At 37.4% G+C, this 20,536-nt stretch overlaps 2 protein-coding genes and 1 pseudogene across 2 annotated transcripts; 2 read left to right on the top strand and 1 right to left on the bottom strand.

Moving 5' to 3' along the window:
- Window positions 1-990: 990 nt before the first annotated feature.
- LOC125663031 (uncharacterized) lies at window positions 991-10,708 on the top strand. Its single transcript, XM_056148942.1, has 6 exons — window positions 991-2,148; window positions 6,364-6,832; window positions 7,054-7,524; window positions 7,802-7,928; window positions 8,237-8,367; window positions 9,514-10,708. Exons 1-6 carry the CDS (start codon window positions 2,084-2,086, stop codon window positions 10,684-10,686), a joined length of 2,436 nt encoding a protein of 811 aa, XP_056004917.1. The 5' UTR covers window positions 991-2,083; the 3' UTR covers window positions 10,687-10,708.
- A 915-nt stretch (window positions 10,709-11,623) lies between these two features.
- LOC125663032 (ATP-dependent DNA helicase RecQ-like) lies at window positions 11,624-14,338 on the bottom strand. The gene is made up of 3 exons (XM_056150674.1): window positions 13,715-14,338; window positions 12,459-12,618; window positions 11,624-12,026 (listed from the first exon to the last, which is right to left on the bottom strand). Exons 1-3 carry the CDS (start codon window positions 14,055-14,057, stop codon window positions 11,624-11,626), a joined length of 906 nt encoding a protein of 301 aa, XP_056006649.1. The 5' UTR covers window positions 14,058-14,338.
- Window positions 14,339-17,544: 3,206 nt separating this feature from the next.
- LOC125657717 (D-aminoacyl-tRNA deacylase-like) lies at window positions 17,545-18,883 on the top strand (annotated as a pseudogene).
- The last annotated feature ends 1,653 nt before the right edge of the window (window positions 18,884-20,536 follow it).

Here is a 20,536-nt window from a genome sequence, read left to right as displayed (position 1 = left end):
TAAGAAGAACTTTAGGAAAAAGTATTAAGCTTGATGTCATCATGGAGGGGAAACCATTAAATGCCATCATTGATACAGCGGCTATGATTACCCTTATCAATGAACGCATAATTCCATAGAATCGTCTAGTCACTGCTGAACTCATGAAATTAAAAGGATTAGGATCCCAAATTGTGCATGGCAGGCTACTAAAATATACCACTTTTGAAATTGACACCCTACATGTATCCTGGGACTGTTGTGCTGTGCCAATGGAAGATGACATGATAATTGGACTGGACTTTCTGGAGGCCAATCATGGGATTATCAACATAAAAGAGGGAACATTATCTCTAGAAGGCAAAACATTTCCAGCCAAGTTGATATCTAACCTACATGAAGGGCTTCATAGCTCTCAGGTGCGGGTACAGAGAACAGTGTGTATACCACCTAATTCTATAGCCCGAGTACCAGTCCAACTTGACAACCCATTTATTGGTGATTATGTTGTTTCCCCAGTTTGTCTGAAATTTGGTGTTCTAGGTTCACATACCTTAGGAATGGGATGTACCACAACCATGAACTTTATAAATGATACCAATACAAACGTCAAGATCAAAGAAGGAACTGTAGTTGGAGAGACTGAAGTTTACACGGAGATCTGTCTAAAAAAAACAGTGGCGCTTTTCGTATCCGAACTAACCAGACTGGTGTCAGTGAGGACTACACACTTCCAGCACATCTTACTGACATGTTCAATAGATCAGTCGCTGATCTCAATGACACAGAAAAGTGGCATGTTAGACAATTGCTAGTGGAATACCAGGACATATTTTCAAAGCATGATCTTGACCTTGGATGCTTAGCAGCGGTAAGACACAAGATAAACACTCAGGATCATCGGCCAGTCAAACACAAAATGCGCAGAACCCCCCTTGGGTTCCAAGATAAGGAAAAAGAACAATTGGACAAAATGCTACAAGCTGGAGTCATACAGCCATCAAGTTCTGATTGGGCATTAGCGCCCGTCCTTGTGAGAAAGAAAGATGGGTCGATGCGATGGTGCATAGACTATCGAGCCTTGAATGAAAAGACGGTGAAAGACTGTTACCCCTTACCAATAATCGAGGATTGTTTGGATACCCTTCAAGGAACAAAATATTTTGCCACACTTGATATGGCCTCCGGCTATTATCAGATAATGATAGACAAAAAAGATCGTCATAAAACTGCCTTTATAACACGCTATGGGCTGTTTGAACAATCTGATTAAAACCAGATCTTCAATCCGCTCCTCTATTCGCCATGTCGCGTTGAAGATCTGGCGAAATGCTATAAGGGGTCATGTTCTGGTGAACTCTAATGACGTTAGTTTCAGCCAATCGTTATCTTCCTATTCAGCCAATCAATGAATCGGCTCTAGAATCTGTGGACTGCATTCGGATATTTTCGACCATTTCCGCGCGTTAAAAAAATACGGAGAAATCCATTATGGCGGCATCCTAGAAGAACAATGTTTACTACGACTGATGCATAAAAAATGTTCCTAACAGCTGCCTGACACGTATTCTTTGGAGAAATTAGCAATTGAAATGGCAGCATGTGAAGTTGGAACGCCTAAACGACTATATTGTCTGTCAAATGTGTGTGTCTTGTGTTGTTTTTCATTCATTCAGACGGAAATAACTTCTACTGGGGAACGCGTGGAAACGAAATTTTTGAAGAAGAAATTGAAGCTAACTGATGAAAGGGTAAATAAAATAAAAATTGTGGTAGACAGTTTTGAGTTGGATAGTGCTCGCGATGAACGAAATGGTGTCTGTCTTAAGTGTTTCAACAAGGTTGAAAGGGTTCTCCATTTACAGGAAGAAAGGTGTAAACTGAAAACTGAACTGAAACAATCACGTTCAAAAATGGAACAAGTTTTCTTAACTCTGCCATCTCCAAATAAGAGATCGTTTTCTCAAAAAAGGCTGCTTAGATCGCCAAGTATTTCTCAGCCACCTAAGCAAGTTAAACCATTTCCTACGACAGTAGTTATGAAGTCCCCAGTTCGGATACCTCCTTTACAACATGCACAGATTCCATTACCTCTAGGTCAACCATGTGGGCAAGTGATTTTGGTACCAACAGTTACAGAATTGCCATCTGTACAGCCAGTAATGCAACGTAAGTAACTGATCAGATATAACATAATGTAATATGCCACAAGAAGCAATTGAAAAGTGGGGTACTTAAGATTAACAAAACCTTTGAAAAAGTGTTAGGGGTAGGGGCTCTTACATGTAAATATATGGTGTGCTTTGTCATAATTTTAGTATGTGAACATTCAAAGGGGTGGCTTACCCCCACCCACATACCCCCTCCCTTCACCCATGATATTGTCATATTAATTAAATCAAGATAAATTTATCAATGTTTCACAATAGCCCTCATTCCTTGTCTAGGTGCTGTCAAGTTTCTGGGGAGATATATTTTATAAAATACTGTGTCTGATGTTTCTCGTTAGCTTTTATCTACCACTGGTTTTCTCCCATTCAGTATATCAAGATACTGCTCACGAACATGTTGTAAAGTTGTTGAAAGTTCACCAAGAGGCAGTTTTAACCAGTGGTTTTAACCGCCCCAATCAATACTCCACAAGTGGTCAATTGTGATATAAACTGTCCATTTTCCTACTTTTGTACATTTCTTGCAAAGACAAAGATAAATTAAGTCTTTTCATTATATGGATCAATTGTTGATTAATATTTTTCATTAGATAATCAAATGTAATTTCATAAGTTTAATATATTTGGTTTGCTGAAACTTAACAGAAATATCTTCAGTACATACCAGAGGGTCAAAGTTCTATATAGCATAGCTTGACAATTGGAGACAGACCTGTTTATATGTGTACCTGGACAGATTAAGAATAAAAGGTAACAGGCCATTACCTGAGCACAGGAAGCAGAGTTGACAGGTGTTAATAAGCATAGGCTGGGACCAGAGATGACCAGTGTGCATGTTATTGTTATGAAAACATCACCAATGCACCTCCTCGACTGTTTATTTAACAGTTAAAATGAAGATTTGAAACAATAGGTAGTTCTTGTTAACTAAGGAATTTGAACAGAAACCTTTACCTCTTCCCCAATTCAACAGATTCATTTGCACATTATTTATTCAATATTATGACTTATAAGTATATTATAAGCTGATAGTGTATGTTATGAATTACAGTATTTACCATAATGGTCGCTTAAACATTTAAAATAAATAACACAGACTATAATGACCAAATAATTTTAAATTGACCAATATTGACCGGTTTTAACCAGTGTTGACCACCAGCCCGGTCAATACTCATGTTGACCACTTTTTTGTCAACCCTGCCAAAGGGTCCAAGCATGTCATAAAATATTTGGTTCCATTGGACTTTTCAAAAAGTTTATTTCTGGTGAGTCACAACACCACATAAACTCTTATTTATGTGGGGTCCAGTGTTTCATGTTAATTAATAAAATTTTATCATTTCCAAAAAAAAAAAAAGCACGGAAGTCACTTAAGTTCTCTGGTGATGAAAAGGAAAATTTTGCAAAACCGACATCAGACTTACTTCTAAACGTATTAGAAGGAGAAGTAGAGGTATTGTTTGAAAATGTTCGGTTACTTGTATTTCATTGCATGGTGTTCTGTTTTGCGTTATTTTTTAAAATTTTATTTTTTTAAACTTAGGCTGTTTTATATAAAAGTTAAAGAAATATCACCTATCTACATACATGTACATGTATGAGGAAATCAAATCATTGAACTCACTAAAAAAAAACTTATCAATATCACAAATAAAGATTAAGCCCAAATATATAGAGGAGGTTATGTTATGCAGTTGGATGTTAATTTATTTCACAAGTTAGACAGGATTTTAAAAATATATTTTCATAAGTACTTTACACTCTTGGAAATATACCAAACAAATATTGTCTCACAATCAAGTGAAATAAAATCCATATCTAATGACAGAATGTTGAATTTTCTGTTTATTATATTTTCCTTGATGTACATTGTAGCCTCTTTGAAACTTTCTGCACCAAAACAATACTTTACAATGCTATACAAAACAATACATGTATTGCACATTGAATGTAGTTCTAGCAAGTCAACATGGTACTGAGCAAAAACACTAAATTAAGTTACATCAACTTTACTTGAACAAAATAAATGTAATTAATTTATGGGGAAAAAATTATGAATTTGAAATGAATTAAACAGCAAATTGCATATATGGCTTAGTTTGACACTGTGAAGAAATGAATTTTGATATTTTCACAGTGTGAAGATAATACCAGTGAAAATATCACTGTTATATGTCAGATACCTTTTCATATTTCACTACTGAAAATGCAAAGGGTTGAATTATGTTTACATGTATTGCATAATTATGTTCCAACTTCAGACATAAAACACAAAACAATCATGCATAGATCTACATATGTTCTAAGACTTACTTCACCTTTTGTCATTCTGCTTTTATGCAGTTAGTAAACATAGCTGATACATGTAGTTACCATGGTTACTCAAAAATAGGGCAATATTATTATTATACTGTATTTATATACATGTAGCACCTTATATAATGAAATAATTACCCTAAAGTGTTTTACATGTAAAACAAACTAAAACAAAGGAAATAAATAACTACATAAAGAAGGACATGATGAAATAAAATATTGTTAAACTGAGGTACACATAGTAACTAATTTATTTTTTTGTTTTGAAAAAGCAACTGTTTACATAAAACCAAATTACAATTTAAAGGTAATTTTTTATCAAAAATTCAGAATGCATGTAGAACAGTACAGTTTTAAAATGGATTCATGTAGCCTAAATAAAGGGGGGGGGGTATTTTAATTTAATTTTTGTTGGGATGAAAGTTTCATTTAATAACTTTCATGTCATAGAGTTTATTTTAATTTCAGACAGTTATGTTCAGCTTTTTTTCAGTTATTATTTCTATTACTAGTTAGAGTTTGTTTTAAACACATGAAAGCTCATGTGATCATTATATTCTGATCAAAGTTTTGTCATCTGTCTGTCTGCCTGTTCACTTCATGACTTGTCACATTTTTTACTACTCTGTTGAAACTGCAAGGTCAATTTCAATCATGTGCCATATGATAGTCATTATTATCATTATACATGTAGGATGGGAATTCAGGTGTTTTCAATTGCTTACTCTGACCCCCAGGTTTTTGTACTTGGGTCCAAAATGGGGAAAATGTACCTTTTCTTTCAAAGAAACATCTTCCTCTCAGTAGATAGTAGAGAGAATGATTTGATATTGGGCATTGCTGAGACCACAAGATTCAAGTTTGTTTTATAAGAGAAATTGATCTGCAAATGTAGGAGCCCATTATGGGGGTTCAAAGTTTGACAGACGTTTAGAAGAAAATCTGCTCTGCTTAAAAATACATAGTAGAATGACTTGATATTTTGCATGAAAATCCCTTACAGCAACGGAAATCAAGTTGTTAAAGGGAAATTGATGTGTCGACTCAAGGGACAATAAAGGAGTGGATCAAATTTTAACAGGGTTATCAAAAAGTTGTGTGAAAGTACTAAGCAGAATGTTTAGATATTTTGAATGAAGCTTTTTACATGTTGCAGCAAGAAATACTTGGTCAAATTCAAGGGGTATAATTAAATTAGTTAAGTTTGAAGCCTGTAAGGTGTAATGAATGTTTACCATTGTATGTTGTATCAAACTATTCAGCAACCTGTTGATTCAGCTGAGTATTGTGGCCCAGGGACCTCTAGATATTATTCGAATATGTTGAATTTAAAGTTATCTGTTTTACTGACATGTTTATTTTTCCCTTACAAGATTGGATACATTTATTATAAATTGTTTAAAGAAACTGTTGGAACTTTGTTCAGACCCCATTTTCTTTAAGTGAAAGTTCTTGAAAAGTGAGTTATGTGGTATTAATATTTAAATAGTTCAATTTAACTATTGCATTCTTTTACATGCATATTTACAGACAAAATTATCATGGTAAACTTTTTTGACATTCATTTAGTAAATGTATGTATCTTGTTCATGTGTTATTGAAGAGGTGAAAATTTTGTTTCACATAAAATAAAATCTTAAAATTAGCAGAATAGGCCAAGAATAGAATGCAAGATGCTGGATATAATCCTATACTGCATCAAACATTGCGTGTCCTATATCTTTTAATTTGAAATATGCATATGCAATCTGTAATTTTGTTTTACTGCAACTTTTGAATGAAATTTATTTTTAAGCTTGATTTTCAACTTTATGATGCCTCTTGACTAATGTCTGTACATAAAAAATGTACAGAAATATGTGTTTTAAAATCCTGAACTATTTTATATCCATAGGTTTCAGTCTATTATCCCAGCGGGAAAAAAACCCAGCTTTATACCAAAGGAGAGCCATAAGCAGATTTGTAAGATAATCCAAAGGAACAAGAATTTGGAGAAGTGCATAGTTAATATCATTTGCAAATCACACCCAGACCTTGTTATATCGGGTGCAACTGATATTGTATCAAAGGAATGTAAAGATCTGTGTAAACGTGGTTCTGGTTCTGTGTTACGGGAAAAGTCATATGACGGCATATTTACTTTCAACTGGAACAAGTTTTATGACGAGATACACATAAAGGCACCAAATACCTTAAAGATTGTATCTTCTGCAATCAGTGATTTTACAGTAATACCAGGACAAAAGAAATTCCTGCATTTGATGCACTCAGTGGCAACCCTTTTACAAAGCAGAAATGTTGAGATGTCCTCACTGCACTACCAGATCGGGATAATCCTTGCACATGTAGGATGTAAAAAAAGGGTACATGATTTATGATAACACAAAGTTAAACAAATAGTGTGTTGCTTTCCTAGATACAAGGGCACACAAATAAATATTGTGTTGCTTTCCATTTACATACATGTAGATACAAGGGCACACAAATAAATATTTATCTTAAAGATTTCTATTTTTGTTCTTCCAAAAATCTTGTCATGAGATTAATGTGTAACTGAACCTTGATATCTTAATTTAATTTTCAGGATATTGAGAGACTTTCAAAAATTGGTCTTTGTACATCAGAGCGATCCGTTCAGCTGAAACTATCATCCTGGATGGATTTTCTTGATTTGGAAATCCAAGAGATAAAGAAGGGGTGGATTGAAGGCAATCCTGTGAAATATCAGATTATAGGTGACAATTGGGACAAAAATATTCTTCCATCGTACAGAACCACTCAAAATAAAACTGTTTCTTTGCATCTCTTTAATGCTATAGTGGTGGTGGATAGAATCACACCACTGGTACATGTAGATGACAATTACAGAAATTTAGAACCAGCTGACTTCATACCATCAGTACAAGAACAAGAATTACTTTTAAAAGAACTTGCATTTATTGTGGCAACATCTCTAATTAGTAACTTGGATCAACTGCAGGAAGTGTTTGAAGCAATATATCCAAAACACTTGCAACACAAGTACAGCAATCAAGTTGGAGAGAAAACAAAACAAGTAATCAATAGTTTACTTTTTTTTATACTGAACTTGTATGAACTTAAATGCTTCTATATATAATAGTGCCACACTAAAATTTTACTTATAAATTTATACTTTTGTTCACATGGAATTTTTAAAACTAACATATTTACTTGAAATTTACTTTAAACTTCATGTGAACATTTCACATTAATTTAACATATCATGTGAATCTCAAGCTGTGTTGCCTGTTTACCATTCTGTACTTTTATTATTATTATCACTGTTTAAATTATGGTGTACATTCTTTCAGTTTCCTATCGGATTATTTGATTTTAACGAGACCAAAACTGCAGAAGTCATCAGACTCTTGAAATACCTGACTGAGAAATATGTTCCAGTACAGGACGGGAAAATGGTAGAAGAGGTTTTTTTTGGAGGTATGTGCATCTGAACTAGTGGTGGATCCAGAGGGTTGGGTTCAGATCCGGTGGTGAATCCAAGGGCGGGGGGGGGGGGGGGTGGGGGTCAGAGGGTTGCCCCCCCCTATCAGATATTTTGGTAAAAGTTATAAATAATGCATTTTGAGGGTGGACCTCCTCCCCATTGAAAACCAAATTCACGTGTGGACCCCCCCCCCCCCCCCCCCCCATCCCTTTCAAAAATTTCTGGATCCGCCTCGGTGAACTTTTGATAGTGTCAAGTGCAATTTATTTAACACAAATTTAATGATTAATTTTTTTTTAAGGAGACCGGTTGACAGATGAAAAAATTCAAGGGGCTCAGGAAGCTATGCGGAATGCTGCAACAGAACTCCAACGACTTGAAGGGTTTATTTCAAAGATTGAGGATTGGCATCGCATGATGAATTTTATGGAGGTACAAATCCAATTGTTTATCCTGTAACATGTCTGAAATTGTCAAAAAGAGTCTTGCTGATTATCCATACGATCATAGAAGATTTAATGTAAAATTGGAATGTTGTCAAAATTCTTCTCATGCATATCCAATCAAATTGCTAAAATAATTTTTTTTAAAAATCCGATTCCACAATTTTTAGTACCACTTAAAAATCTATCAAAGAAATTGTGTAAAATAGCATTTTGAAGTGTATTTATGCAATCTAAACAACCATAACTCCTATTTTTGCACTATAATATTTCTTTACAATCAATACAATGTATCCTCAATAGTTGTAACAACTGCGACATGATTATTATGTGCCCGTCTATATAGATGGGTTCTATAATGATATGGCATTTGCAGACATCGGTCTGTTAGCTTTTTTGTGTCTGGGCTATTTCGCTGACATTTATGAGTCTACAATCTTTTCTGATCACCCGCTGTCCGTCGTCCATCTGTCTGCATTTTTTTTTCTTCACATTTTCGACTTCTCCAGAACCAGTGGGCCAATTTCAACCAACATGACAAAAAGCATCCTTGGATGCAGGGGATTCAAGTTTGTTCAAATGAAGAGTCGTGTCCCTCAAAAGAAAAGATAATCACAAAATGCAAAAATAGGGTGGGGGTCATTGAAATGTCTTATTCTCAGGATCCGCTGCGCCAGAAAAAGTTCAAATTTACTTTAGACCTTTCTGTATCCTCCGTGGCCGAGTGGTTAGACCATCGCACTCCAAATCACACTGCCTCTCACCTCTGGTCGGTGCGGGTTTGAATCCCGCTCGCGCTGGTAAGTGCGAAAGTTTCCCAGTTTACTTGTGGAAGGTCTTTGGTCTCTTCTCAGGTACATTGCATCTGGGTTCTCTTTTCCACCAATAAAAACTAGGTGCCACCAGATAACTGAAAAATTGTTGAGTGCGGCGGAAAACAGCCAAACCATCCCATTAAAGCTTTCTAACATAGTGCAGAAAACCACAATAGGGCATCAAAGTTTTACATGCAAATATATAGAGAAAATCTTTAACTATGGGTTAAGGTGACTCGGGTGAGTGATGTGGCCCATAAGTCTTTTGTTTTAATTATGTAAACGAATAAGGATAATGCAAGTCTTATTTTATTTTATAGGCTATCTGTAAATTAACATATAATACAACTTCACAAAGAGACAGAGGTACAGCTCACTACTTCAGGAACATGCTGAATGCCAGAAATGTGAAAGGAGAAGTAAAAAATTCCTTTCGAGCGTACAAACATCTATACTATTCCATTTTTGATGGAATATGCTGCATCTTATTCCTGAATGAATTTGGTGTGCATAATTTAGAAGAAGAAGTAAAATTTCCAGCAGATTTTCATCAGAAAAGTGATTTGGATAAAGTATCGTGGTTGAATGATGTATGTGAAACTATTGTTAAGAAATGGTTTTTTGAGGACAGTGATGATATTTGTCAAGAAATACGTGGCGTATTTGAAAACCCGGATCACGAAGAAAATTACTATGTGGTCAATGCAAATGATGGTCGATTTCCATGTCATTTTTGTGAGAAATCTTTCTCCTATGTAGGCAGCCTGAAATCACATGAACAAATCAAACATCAACATACAGTCCAGCCAATGAAGAGGAAACCCAAAGTGAAAAATACTGAAGATGAGCTGTATAATTATATGTGTCTTCTGTTTAAGCTAACAGCTTTACTGAAGAACCTAGACACAGCTATTGACATGGCAGATGGTCATAGATCCGTTCGATCTTGTAAATATGAGCTTCCGATCTTTCATAAAACGCACAAAACTAAGTATGTTATTGGGTGCATCCATCTTACAACATTAACTGAGGAGATTCTTCCGGAGCAGCAACGTGAAAGACTTATTTCAAATCGATGTGTAAATATTCAAGGGGGAACAAACCGAAATATTGCATTGGACGAATACTTAGAGATGCTGAATAGGGACAGCAAAGACATTGCAAAAGGAAATCAAACAAAGGAAAGCATAATTTCCCACTCAAAGCAATATCCACATTTAATTAATTATGTGAAACATTTTGACATTATCTCAGAGCTGAAAGCAAGAAAGGGTTTCCATAAATTGCCTGAATACAAAGCTGATGTTCACAAGGTAGTCAAAGAGCTCATAGAAATTGAAGCTTTGAGAAATAAACCTAATCGGAAATTAAACTGCTCACAGCTGTCCACAAACAGAAATCCATTTCTGAATTGTTGCCAAGGGTTGGCAACAATGATTCGGAGACATAAACCGATGCTACCATATGGACGTTTACGTAATAAACGATTCTAATTATAAATAAATATGAAAGCCACAATTATTTTTTAGTTTTATGCTTTATATGGTATTGCTTTCCCTGCTTTGGTTTCAAATATTTGTGGTAACATTTACCCAATTTCTAAATGTGTGTGGAACAAATTTTTCCTCCTGTAATTCAAAAAAAAATTCTGCATACTTTTCCCAATACATATGATAAATTTTATGCTCTAAAATGATTTGGAAAAGGGTAACGTGCTAATATATTTTGTAAATAAAAGCAAAATAACAATACTTGTGTTGGATAAGGGCATTTAAAAGAAATTTTAAAAAGATTTGGTAATTTGAAATAAACTTGCACAAAATTTAAATACCAAAATATTTTATTGACCAGCACATTTAATTTGTATCATCACAAGCTTTCAACATTTCCTCACAATCACTTGTGAAGGAGTCACTGTTTACATCACTTGCTTCTAAATCACTGTAGTCAACTGTGTTGCTGTCACTTAAGCTGCATGTTTCAACACACTCAATATTTTCCAACAGTTTTTCCACTGGCGGTTTTTCACACTTTCCACATAGGCATAATTTGGCACAAACGTCACAACAAGTATGCAGATTGCATTCAGCTTTCAGTTTAGTTAGTTGTGGTTCCTCTAGAAAATTACCCATTAATACTTGCCTCCTACAAGTCTCTGATTTAAACAAGGTTTTTATGTCTTTGTCCACATTTCTCAGATGATAAGAATTGTAGAGCATGATGGCAACTGATGACTGTCCATCACGCCCAACTCTTCCAATTTCCTGAACTAAATCAACAACACTATGAGGTGGACCATATAAAACAACACTTTGGCAATTTCCTATATCAATACCCATGCCAAGGGCACTTGTTGCAAACACTACTCTCTTTGTGCTGGTATTGTCACGCAAAGCATTTAAAATTGTTTTTTTGTTTTCCTCAGTTGTTTCAGAATGAAACATCCACAAACTCGGTGCAGTCAGGTAACTCATTAACAACATAGGTATACAGTTTTGCGACATCACTTATAGAGTTAGCATAAATTAAAGTCTTGGGAAATGCATGTCTTAAAGTTTCCATTCCACTGATCAGCCAGTACATTCCCTCTTCAATTGTATTATTTGTTTTTGATATCACAAGTTTAATGTTACTTCTGTTTGGAGACTTTGTTATCATAATGGTCGACTCTTCACGCAAGTCCAGTACATTGGCAACACGTTTACGAATTTTTATGGTGCATGTTGCACTTAGTGCAAGTAGGGATGCTGATGGGAACATTGATCGTAATTCTCCAATATGGCGAAACCATTTCCTGAAAACAGCCCTCTCATCTTCATTTTCATCTCCTCCCCTAAAATTATAGGAAATAGATCAAAAATATGTGTATACCCTCACCCTGATTAAATATAAGCAGAGTCAGTTAAATAGATTCAGGATTCCTTTGGGTTGGGGTCGAATATTTATTTCATAATAAATCGAATTAATCTTCTCTGTTATTTTTATACGGGATGTATTATGGTATTATGCTGACATATGTCTGTTCACGTGTTTGTCCGAGTGTCTGTCTGCATGACTTTTTACTCACTTCTTCTAAGACACCATTACATATATAAGTGATCTGGTGGTGGTATATGAAAGGGTTGACTTGTACATGTTTTAGTTGTGCACTTGGGTTTCAATAATTGTTGAAAAATTTTAAAGCACCAACATTCATCCTTTTCAAATGCTTGTAAAATATACTTAATATTTAATGTCCAAATAAAGTATAAATTAATGATATTACCATGTTGCTATAGTGTGGAACTCATCAACAACTATCAAGTCAACTTTCAGTGTCTGAAACTCGGCTCTCCAGTCAGATTCGCCAACCAAAGTCTCAGGTGAGGTAAACACAATATCTATTTCTCCGGTCTTGATCTGTTCATTCACAGCTGGATCAGTACCTAGTTATGTTAAACAGAAAATATTAACATGCATATTGTCTGAAAAAAGAATTTAATCAACATTTTTTCCATGTTGACACTATTCAAGCCCCTTTTAATGATCTGCATCTGGAGCAGTTGGTCATGGGATAAATTCATACAATCATGTTTAGATGTGCACATTCACTTGCACTTGCAGAAAAACAAACAGCACAGCTACTTTTCCAAGTTATCAAATTGTTAAATTACATTTTGATTTTTATTTGTACAAGTTAAAAATGTTCCCAAATGTGTTTAAACTAACAAACAATGACATGAAAGAGACAGGGACAGGGGATGAAAATTTTCTGCATGAGCATGTTGAACATATTATTTAGGAGTGTAACAGAAATTTATGAATTTGAACTGATTCAGGTGATTATTAAATTGTTGATTGTTTTGTGTCCCGTTGAAAATTTTTCAGTCATTGAAATGTCACCAGTTGTAGGTGAAATACCAGAAATTTTGACCTATGCTTTGCGCTTTAAAGGGGCATGGAATCGATTAGAGTTGAAAACTTTCAAATTTTATTTTTCCATTTTGTTTACAATGCTAAACTAAAGTATTTATAATGGTCAACCAAAATTTGAATATCAGTTATTGAGTTACAGCACTTGCAGCAGTTCTTTTCTAGGTAAACTAGGCTTGTGCCATGTTTTTGTTTACATATGAAGCGCTTAATAGAAAATATTATGTTTAAACAAAATGAGATGTGCCAAAAACTAAAAACTATTTAAATGTGTTCAGACTTGACTTGTAAATTGAAAAAGTCTGCTTTAAACAAAACTTTTACTTTTACTAGTATATTTAACCTAGATGTAAACAAAAACATGGCGCGAGCCTTGTTTACATAACACAGTCAGAATTGTGAGTGCTGTATCTCCCATGTACAAATGACATTCACAGTTTTGCTTATCCCATAGCATATGATAAGATATAAATAAACATTGCTTGAGTGTTGCCTATTTCAATATCCAAACACCTAGCATTTTTGAAAAGCAAACTGGTAAGCATCTATATATCATCTATAATAATATAATTGTCCGACTCTTATTCCCTTTGACTCGAGTCTACATACCTTTAAACACAACACGTAGATTTGGAATAGCTGAAAGACGTTCCACTTGGTCCTGCATCAGTGATATCAAAGGACAGCAAACCACAATTGTCTGATTATCAAAGTGTTTCTTCACTTGTTTCTGAACGTCCTCTTCAAGTTCACTCGCAATCTTTTTCAGTTCGCGGATAAAGGGTACCAAAATTTGATATGGCAATGACTTTCCGAAGCCGGTGGGCAAAATTGCAATACAATCTTCTTTCTTCACCAATGCATTTATAATTTCTTTCTGCTCGGGCTTCAAATTGTCGATCGTGAACTGTTTACATATTTCAGAGAGACTATACTCAAATTTAGGCGCCATCTTGGTTACTAAACCGAAGACTTATAAGCAAGGTGTAACGTGATTGGTTGATAGGAAATCCGACGATTGGCTGATCGACTTGTAAATCTTGCGTCATTAGAGTTCACCAGAACATGACCCCTTATAGCATTTCGCCAGATCTTCAACGCGACATGGCGAATAGAGGAGCGGATTGAAGATCTGGTTTTAATCAGATTGGCTGTTTGAACACACTCGTATGGGAATGGGTCTCTGCAATGCCCCAGCTACTTTCCAAAGGGCAATGCAGCTTGTGCTCAGAGGTCTCATATGGAGCCAGGTCCTTGTCTATCTAGATGTTTTAGTTCTTGGGCATAGTTTCGAAAATAGCTTGGAGAATTTGCGGGATGCCTTTGATAGATTTAGGTTACACAACTTGAAGTTTAAACCAAAAAAGTGCACGTTATTCCAGAAAAAAGTTGAATTCCTGGGCAAAGTAGTGAGCAGTTCAGGCATTTCTGTGTCGCCTTCTAAGACAGAGGCAGTAGCGAAATGGCCCGTACCCACCACGCAAACTGAGCTGCTATCTTTTTTGGGCTTCTTGAATTAACATAGAGACCATATTAAGGACTACACTACAATATGTGCAGACCTTTATGATTTGGCACAGCAAAAGGGGGATATGGCTTGGATGGATAGGCACCAAATTGCATTTGACAGCGCAAAGAAGGCCTTAGTTTCAGCACCTTGTTTGTCATATCCACGCCCTGAAGGTCTTTTTATATTGGATACTGACGCCTCTGATAAGACAATCGGAGCTGTACTATCTCAAGTCCAGGATGGCCAGGAGAAGGTTATCTGTTATGCAAGTCATGTCTTGCTCAAACCTCAACGCAAGTATTGCACAACTAGGAAAGAGCTCTTATCCATTGTTAAATTCTGCAGACACTTCAGGCATTACCTCCTTGGGCGTCGTTTCCTGTTACGCACTGACCACAATAGCTTGGTATGGTTGATGCGCTTCAAGCACATAGAGGGGCAGCTGGCCCGTTGGCTGGAGGAACTAGCACAGTACAACATGGAGATAATTCACAGACCGGGAAAAAAGCATACAAATGCTGATGGAATGAGTCGTTTACGAGACGATATATCTGAATGTGATTGTTATCAGGCTGGCTCAGATCCTTCAAGTTTACCCTGCGGGGGTTGCCATTACTGTTGCAGAGCTCATGCACAGTGGGGGCGATTTACAGAAGATGTTGACGATGTCGTTCCCTTATCGACTAGACCATCCCTTCCCGCAGGCCCTGTTCTAGCTATCCGAACACTGGAGGATCACTGCCCAGAGTCCAGGGATGTGGAGTCTCACACATGTTTCACTCCAACAGATGTCAGAGAAATGCAGAAAGAGGATGCTGACCTGAATCCAATTATTGACTGGTTAGACAATAACCATGAACCTTCTCAGGCAGAACTTACACTTCAGAGTCCAGCAACACGAGCGCTGTGGATGACAAGAAAATGTTTAAGGCTGATTGACAGCGTGCTCCATTACAAATGGGATAACAAGGTAAATAGAGGTATATGTTTGTTGGTACCTAAACAGCTTCAAGCAACTGTCTTGGAGGGGTGTCACGATTTCAAAACATCTGGACATTTGGGGCAGCAAAAGACCCTTGAAAGACTCAAGCAAAATTACATGTGGTACAACATGTCTCGTGACTGTATAGAATATGTTCAGTCATGCAGTACTTGCAATCAAAATAAGAAACCGCATGTGAGGCCTCGAACCTCCTTGGGTACCTACCATTCCGGTTTCCCAATGGAGCATGTGCATCTGGACATCCTGGGTCCATTCAACACTAGTGAAGATGGTAACAGCTATGTCTTAATGATGATTGACCAGTTCACGAAGTGGATAGAAATTGCTGTCCTCCCTGATCAATGCGCCTTGTCGATAGCTCAAAAGTTCTTGGTGCACTTCATAGTTACATTTGGATGCCCACTTCAGGTTCATACAGACCAAGGCAAGAACTTTGATAGTAATCTATTCAAATCTCTATGTGAAGCTCTTCAGATTGCTAAAACCCGAACTACACCCTATCATCCGTCATCCAATGGACAAGTAGAGAGGTGTAACACAACTGTCTTGCAAATGATAAGGTGTTTTATTGAGAAAAATAACAGAAAGTGGGACAGAGATTTGCCTCTACTAGCTATGGCTCTGCACTCAACCGTCCACCGACAAACGGGGTTCACTCCTAATAGATTAATGCTGGGTCGCGAAGTCATTCAACCGGTACATCTAATAACGGGAAACATACCAGAAATCCTCACACCGCAAGACCCAAGTGAATGGAGTGCCAAACTTTTCCAACGCCTGGCGGGTGCCCACCAATTTACTCGCCAGAATTTGATGAAAGCCCAAATGCGTCAAAAGCGAGACTATGACTTGAAAATAGCAGAGTACCACTACAATGAGGGTGATATAGTTTACAAACTGGACTCAAGCACAAAAATTGGCCAGTCACCTAAATTAAGATCACCTTGGACTGGGCCATTCCTTGTTGTGGCATGTAGACCTCCTTTGTATACGGTCAGAGACCGGAAGAAGGAAAAAGTCATCCACCATGACCGTCTTAAGTTGTGCCAAGACCGAGATATTCCTATGTGGCTCCTCCGACTGCGGCACCAATATTTCTACACAGAGATACAAAATCTAAGTGAAACGGCAAGTCAAGAACCAGACTTAGATGATGTTGCAACCCCTGGACAAAGCTTGAATGTCTCACAAGACTACAATGACAACGATCCTGGTGAAGACTAGTATGCCACGACCAAGGTCGACGTTGGTAACAGTCTTCAGAGAGATGGACATCAAACACGAAGAGGAAGACCGTTGGTCCCTCCAGCCAGATTTAGAGATTTTACTCTAGAATAATGTGCTTAACATTATAATGTATATAGTAATAATCGGTCATTATGTTTGACGTGTATTTTCTTTATACCTTAGGAAACTGATTTCCCTACACTTTTTTTTCTTCATTCTTTTAGAAAATATATACTAGGCGTCACATTCATTTAAGATGGCTTATTTAAGAAACTTGGATGGTTTGGACGAGAGCCATTTTGTTCCAAACTACGACCTGTCCTCCACCAGTCAGTCGTCAAACGGAGACGAATGGATCGTATTAGACGAGACCGGTTTGGATCACTCATCATGGTCTCCTGGACCAGGAGCAAGGTTACAGGAGCAGTCAATTGCAGGAGAACATTTCCTATCAGAGACAGCCTCTGCAGTGGATCCGATGCCGGCACTCAGATGTCCGTGTCTAGGGCTTCATGCTCTGGCACGTCTCCAGCCTCTAATCGGAGCTACCATTGCCCAGTCTGTAGCAAAGGCCTGTCTGGACATGTGAAACGGCATGTCTTACACAGCCACCTGCCATGGTTTTGGATAGGTAATCTCTCCTGCTGGGAGTGCAGACAATTGGAAGGGTCAGCCCTTAGCCTGACAGTGAAGCACACTATGGCCCATAAGGGACAGCAGAGGTCGTTCGACGATGATAACCTACATGAGTGGTGCCAGCTGTTCAATGGGTCATTACATTTACTCAGAGAATGGTTTCGTGCAGGGGATCTAAATGATCTCTTACAACTATTGGCAACTCAAATTAACATCCCAGGTGGGGAATTTACTGTTTCTGAACATCAACTGATGGCATTCTACAGCGCTCATTACAGTGACAGCCAACCATGCTCGTACATAATTTCCCCTCTAAACCACATAGTGTGTGTACTCCATTGGCAGGTCATATCCACTATTCTCAAGGGTCAGACCCTGGAGCGTCAGGAAATGTTCAAGAACCATCAATGTAGGCTCCTAACCACAGGGATGACTGTAGATAAGCCAATCATTTTTGAAGAGCCGGTATCACTAGTGGACAGTCACTTCCATCTGGACAAAGTTCTCCAACGTTCCAGCTATCTCAACTGCAAGATGCCCTTCAGGGCAGAGGTTATGTGGACTTGGCAATTGCCAACTATGTATTTTCTAGAGAATGGGATGCTTGGGAACAAATAGCGTCGGCCACTAACCTGAAGGTTTCCTTTGGTATTCACCCTCACTCTGTATGTGATGCCCACCCTGACATCCTGACAAGGCTCTCTGAATTGGCTAGCTTGACACAGTGCTGTGCTATTGGTGAAATTGGCATAGATCTAACATCGCAGTGCAGCTGTAATCCATGCCATAACCCTCAGGACTGCCAGCGTGAGCGCCTCAGGAAACAGTTGGACTTCCTTGCAGAAATGCTTCTGATGGCTCGTGACTTGGGCAAGCCCGTCATACTATACTGTCGAGACAATGGCACGGGTGAAGCAGCAGTGCACACACTCGCTACCATACACATGATGGATATGTCGGATCATGTCTTTCATAGACACTGCTTCATTGGCGAGTTAGAGGAGCTCCGGCAGTGGAAGAGGGAATTGACCCATGTCAAGTTTGGGGTCACAATGAAATCCGTGCAGGACCCGAGGATGGTAGCGTTAATACCGCCGGAGCAGCTTTTGCTTGAGACAGATGCCCCTATCTTCCTCCTGCTCCTGGATGCCGCCTCAATCATCCTTGGAATATTCTCTTGGAGTATCCTTTATAAGGAATATGCCGGTATCCCTTCTGTTGAAGATAGCCAACACTAATGCCATGGAGATATATGGTCATTGAGTCCACTAACTATATATAGTGCCAGTCTTCTTATTGTTATAATTTTTTTCTTTTCTTTCTTTGGGGACCTCATTTTGAATTGAACATACATTTTTCATATATATGTACCTAGAAAAAGTGCTTTCTGTTATCTGATGTTTGCTGTTACATATTGGTCTTCGCATATCTTGAGGACAATTCAATTATTACTATATTTCATGTCCTATTGTTGAACTGTTTGGGGGGTGGATTTTACATAGCTGTAAAGTTAATATAGTATTAATTCGCCAATGAACATCATCGGCTCTACAAGGAGGGGAGGAGTGTGGTACCACAGCCCGACTCATCTGCGTACGATCTACCTAACGATATATTGATATCCTGACCCGCCATCTTGCCAGACGTTTCTACGGACACAGCCTGCCTAAAGGACATATCTGGAGGGATTTGTCAGGTATTTCCTCGACTATTACGACAATATATGTATCACATTTACAACACACACACACACACACACACACACACACACACACACACACACACACACACACCTCTCAAGAAAACAACCCCCAAAAATGATAAGCAAAAAAAGGGGGGGGGGAATATTGGACTTGAACTCGGAATGATGTATAGTTTAAGCGTAAGATTACCGAGCATTTAAACCACTAGGCCACCCAGGCATGTAAGTTGAAAGGTTTAATGTTTGACAGGCTGCTAAATTTTGAGAACGATTTTTTTCATATTTTATCCATTTTCAACAAGAGGGCCATCTTAAACCAAATTTCCTCAAACCGACATACATACAGTCATAATCAAGTAAAACAATTTTTGTGTTTTATTTCTGGTTTATGGTGGCCTTTTGCAACAGTTTGCAATTTTTTATGCCCATTACCTTACTATATACTCTATATAATCACGGTGATGTTTATGTTTATCAAATAAAGATACTATCAACATATAGATATCTTTATTAAGTAATTTGGGTAAACTCAAGTATAAACTGACATGGTATAGCAGAATATTTGTAAAAAATGATATTCAAGAAAAATGTATTTCTGTAGGCGAATTTGCGTACCAAGAGCGCTATACCCCTTTTCACTATTTCAAAGTGATTGTGAAAATATAATTCACGATTATTTAAACTTATAAAAGAAGCCAGCTTGTGAAAGTGTAACTCTTAACTTTTAATGCAAAAATATTCACACAGTGAAACGATGTACACGATTTCTGCGTTTCTGATCACACAAAGATTTTGCACTTTTCTTTACATTCAACTAAATAGGCGACTCACTGCCGTATGTTACCGTAATAATCTGCCCAAGGCGTTACCCTATCTATTGTACCTGTATTAAACGACCACCTGTCTGACGCGACCAACGACCATGACTTCTACAACCCTTTCGTGTGATTTCACGAACGGCTGTACATTTTTCGATTATAACGCGTTCCCACTTTCAATTTCAGTAGAGCATGACTATTCTGGGAATTATCGTCCCTAACACTTTCGTTTTAAAACGCACGGGTAATAGTTCGGCTGTGATCTTATTTAGTCGACACACTGACTCAATTATTATACCCAAGCTATCAACTGGTTAACGTATAATAAACACAGGGTAGGATGAAGTTAATTAACAAAACTTAAGTTGTTGTTTATTTAATAAAATCATGAATCGGGGAATCAAGGCCGTTGTTTTCATAGTTGTGAATTTCAACAGACTTTGAGATGTGCGGGGTAGATCGGCCGTCATAAAAGCAAACTTTGTTCAAATTTACGCGGATTTATTTTCCACGATTCGGAAATCGTCGCGAACAA

This window comes from Ostrea edulis, chromosome 9 (genome assembly GCF_947568905.1).
Source record: "Ostrea edulis chromosome 9, xbOstEdul1.1, whole genome shotgun sequence".
In the NCBI taxonomy this organism is placed as follows: Eukaryota; Metazoa; Mollusca; class Bivalvia; order Ostreida; family Ostreidae; genus Ostrea; species Ostrea edulis.
This window is presented reverse-complemented; position numbering and strand designations above follow the sequence as displayed.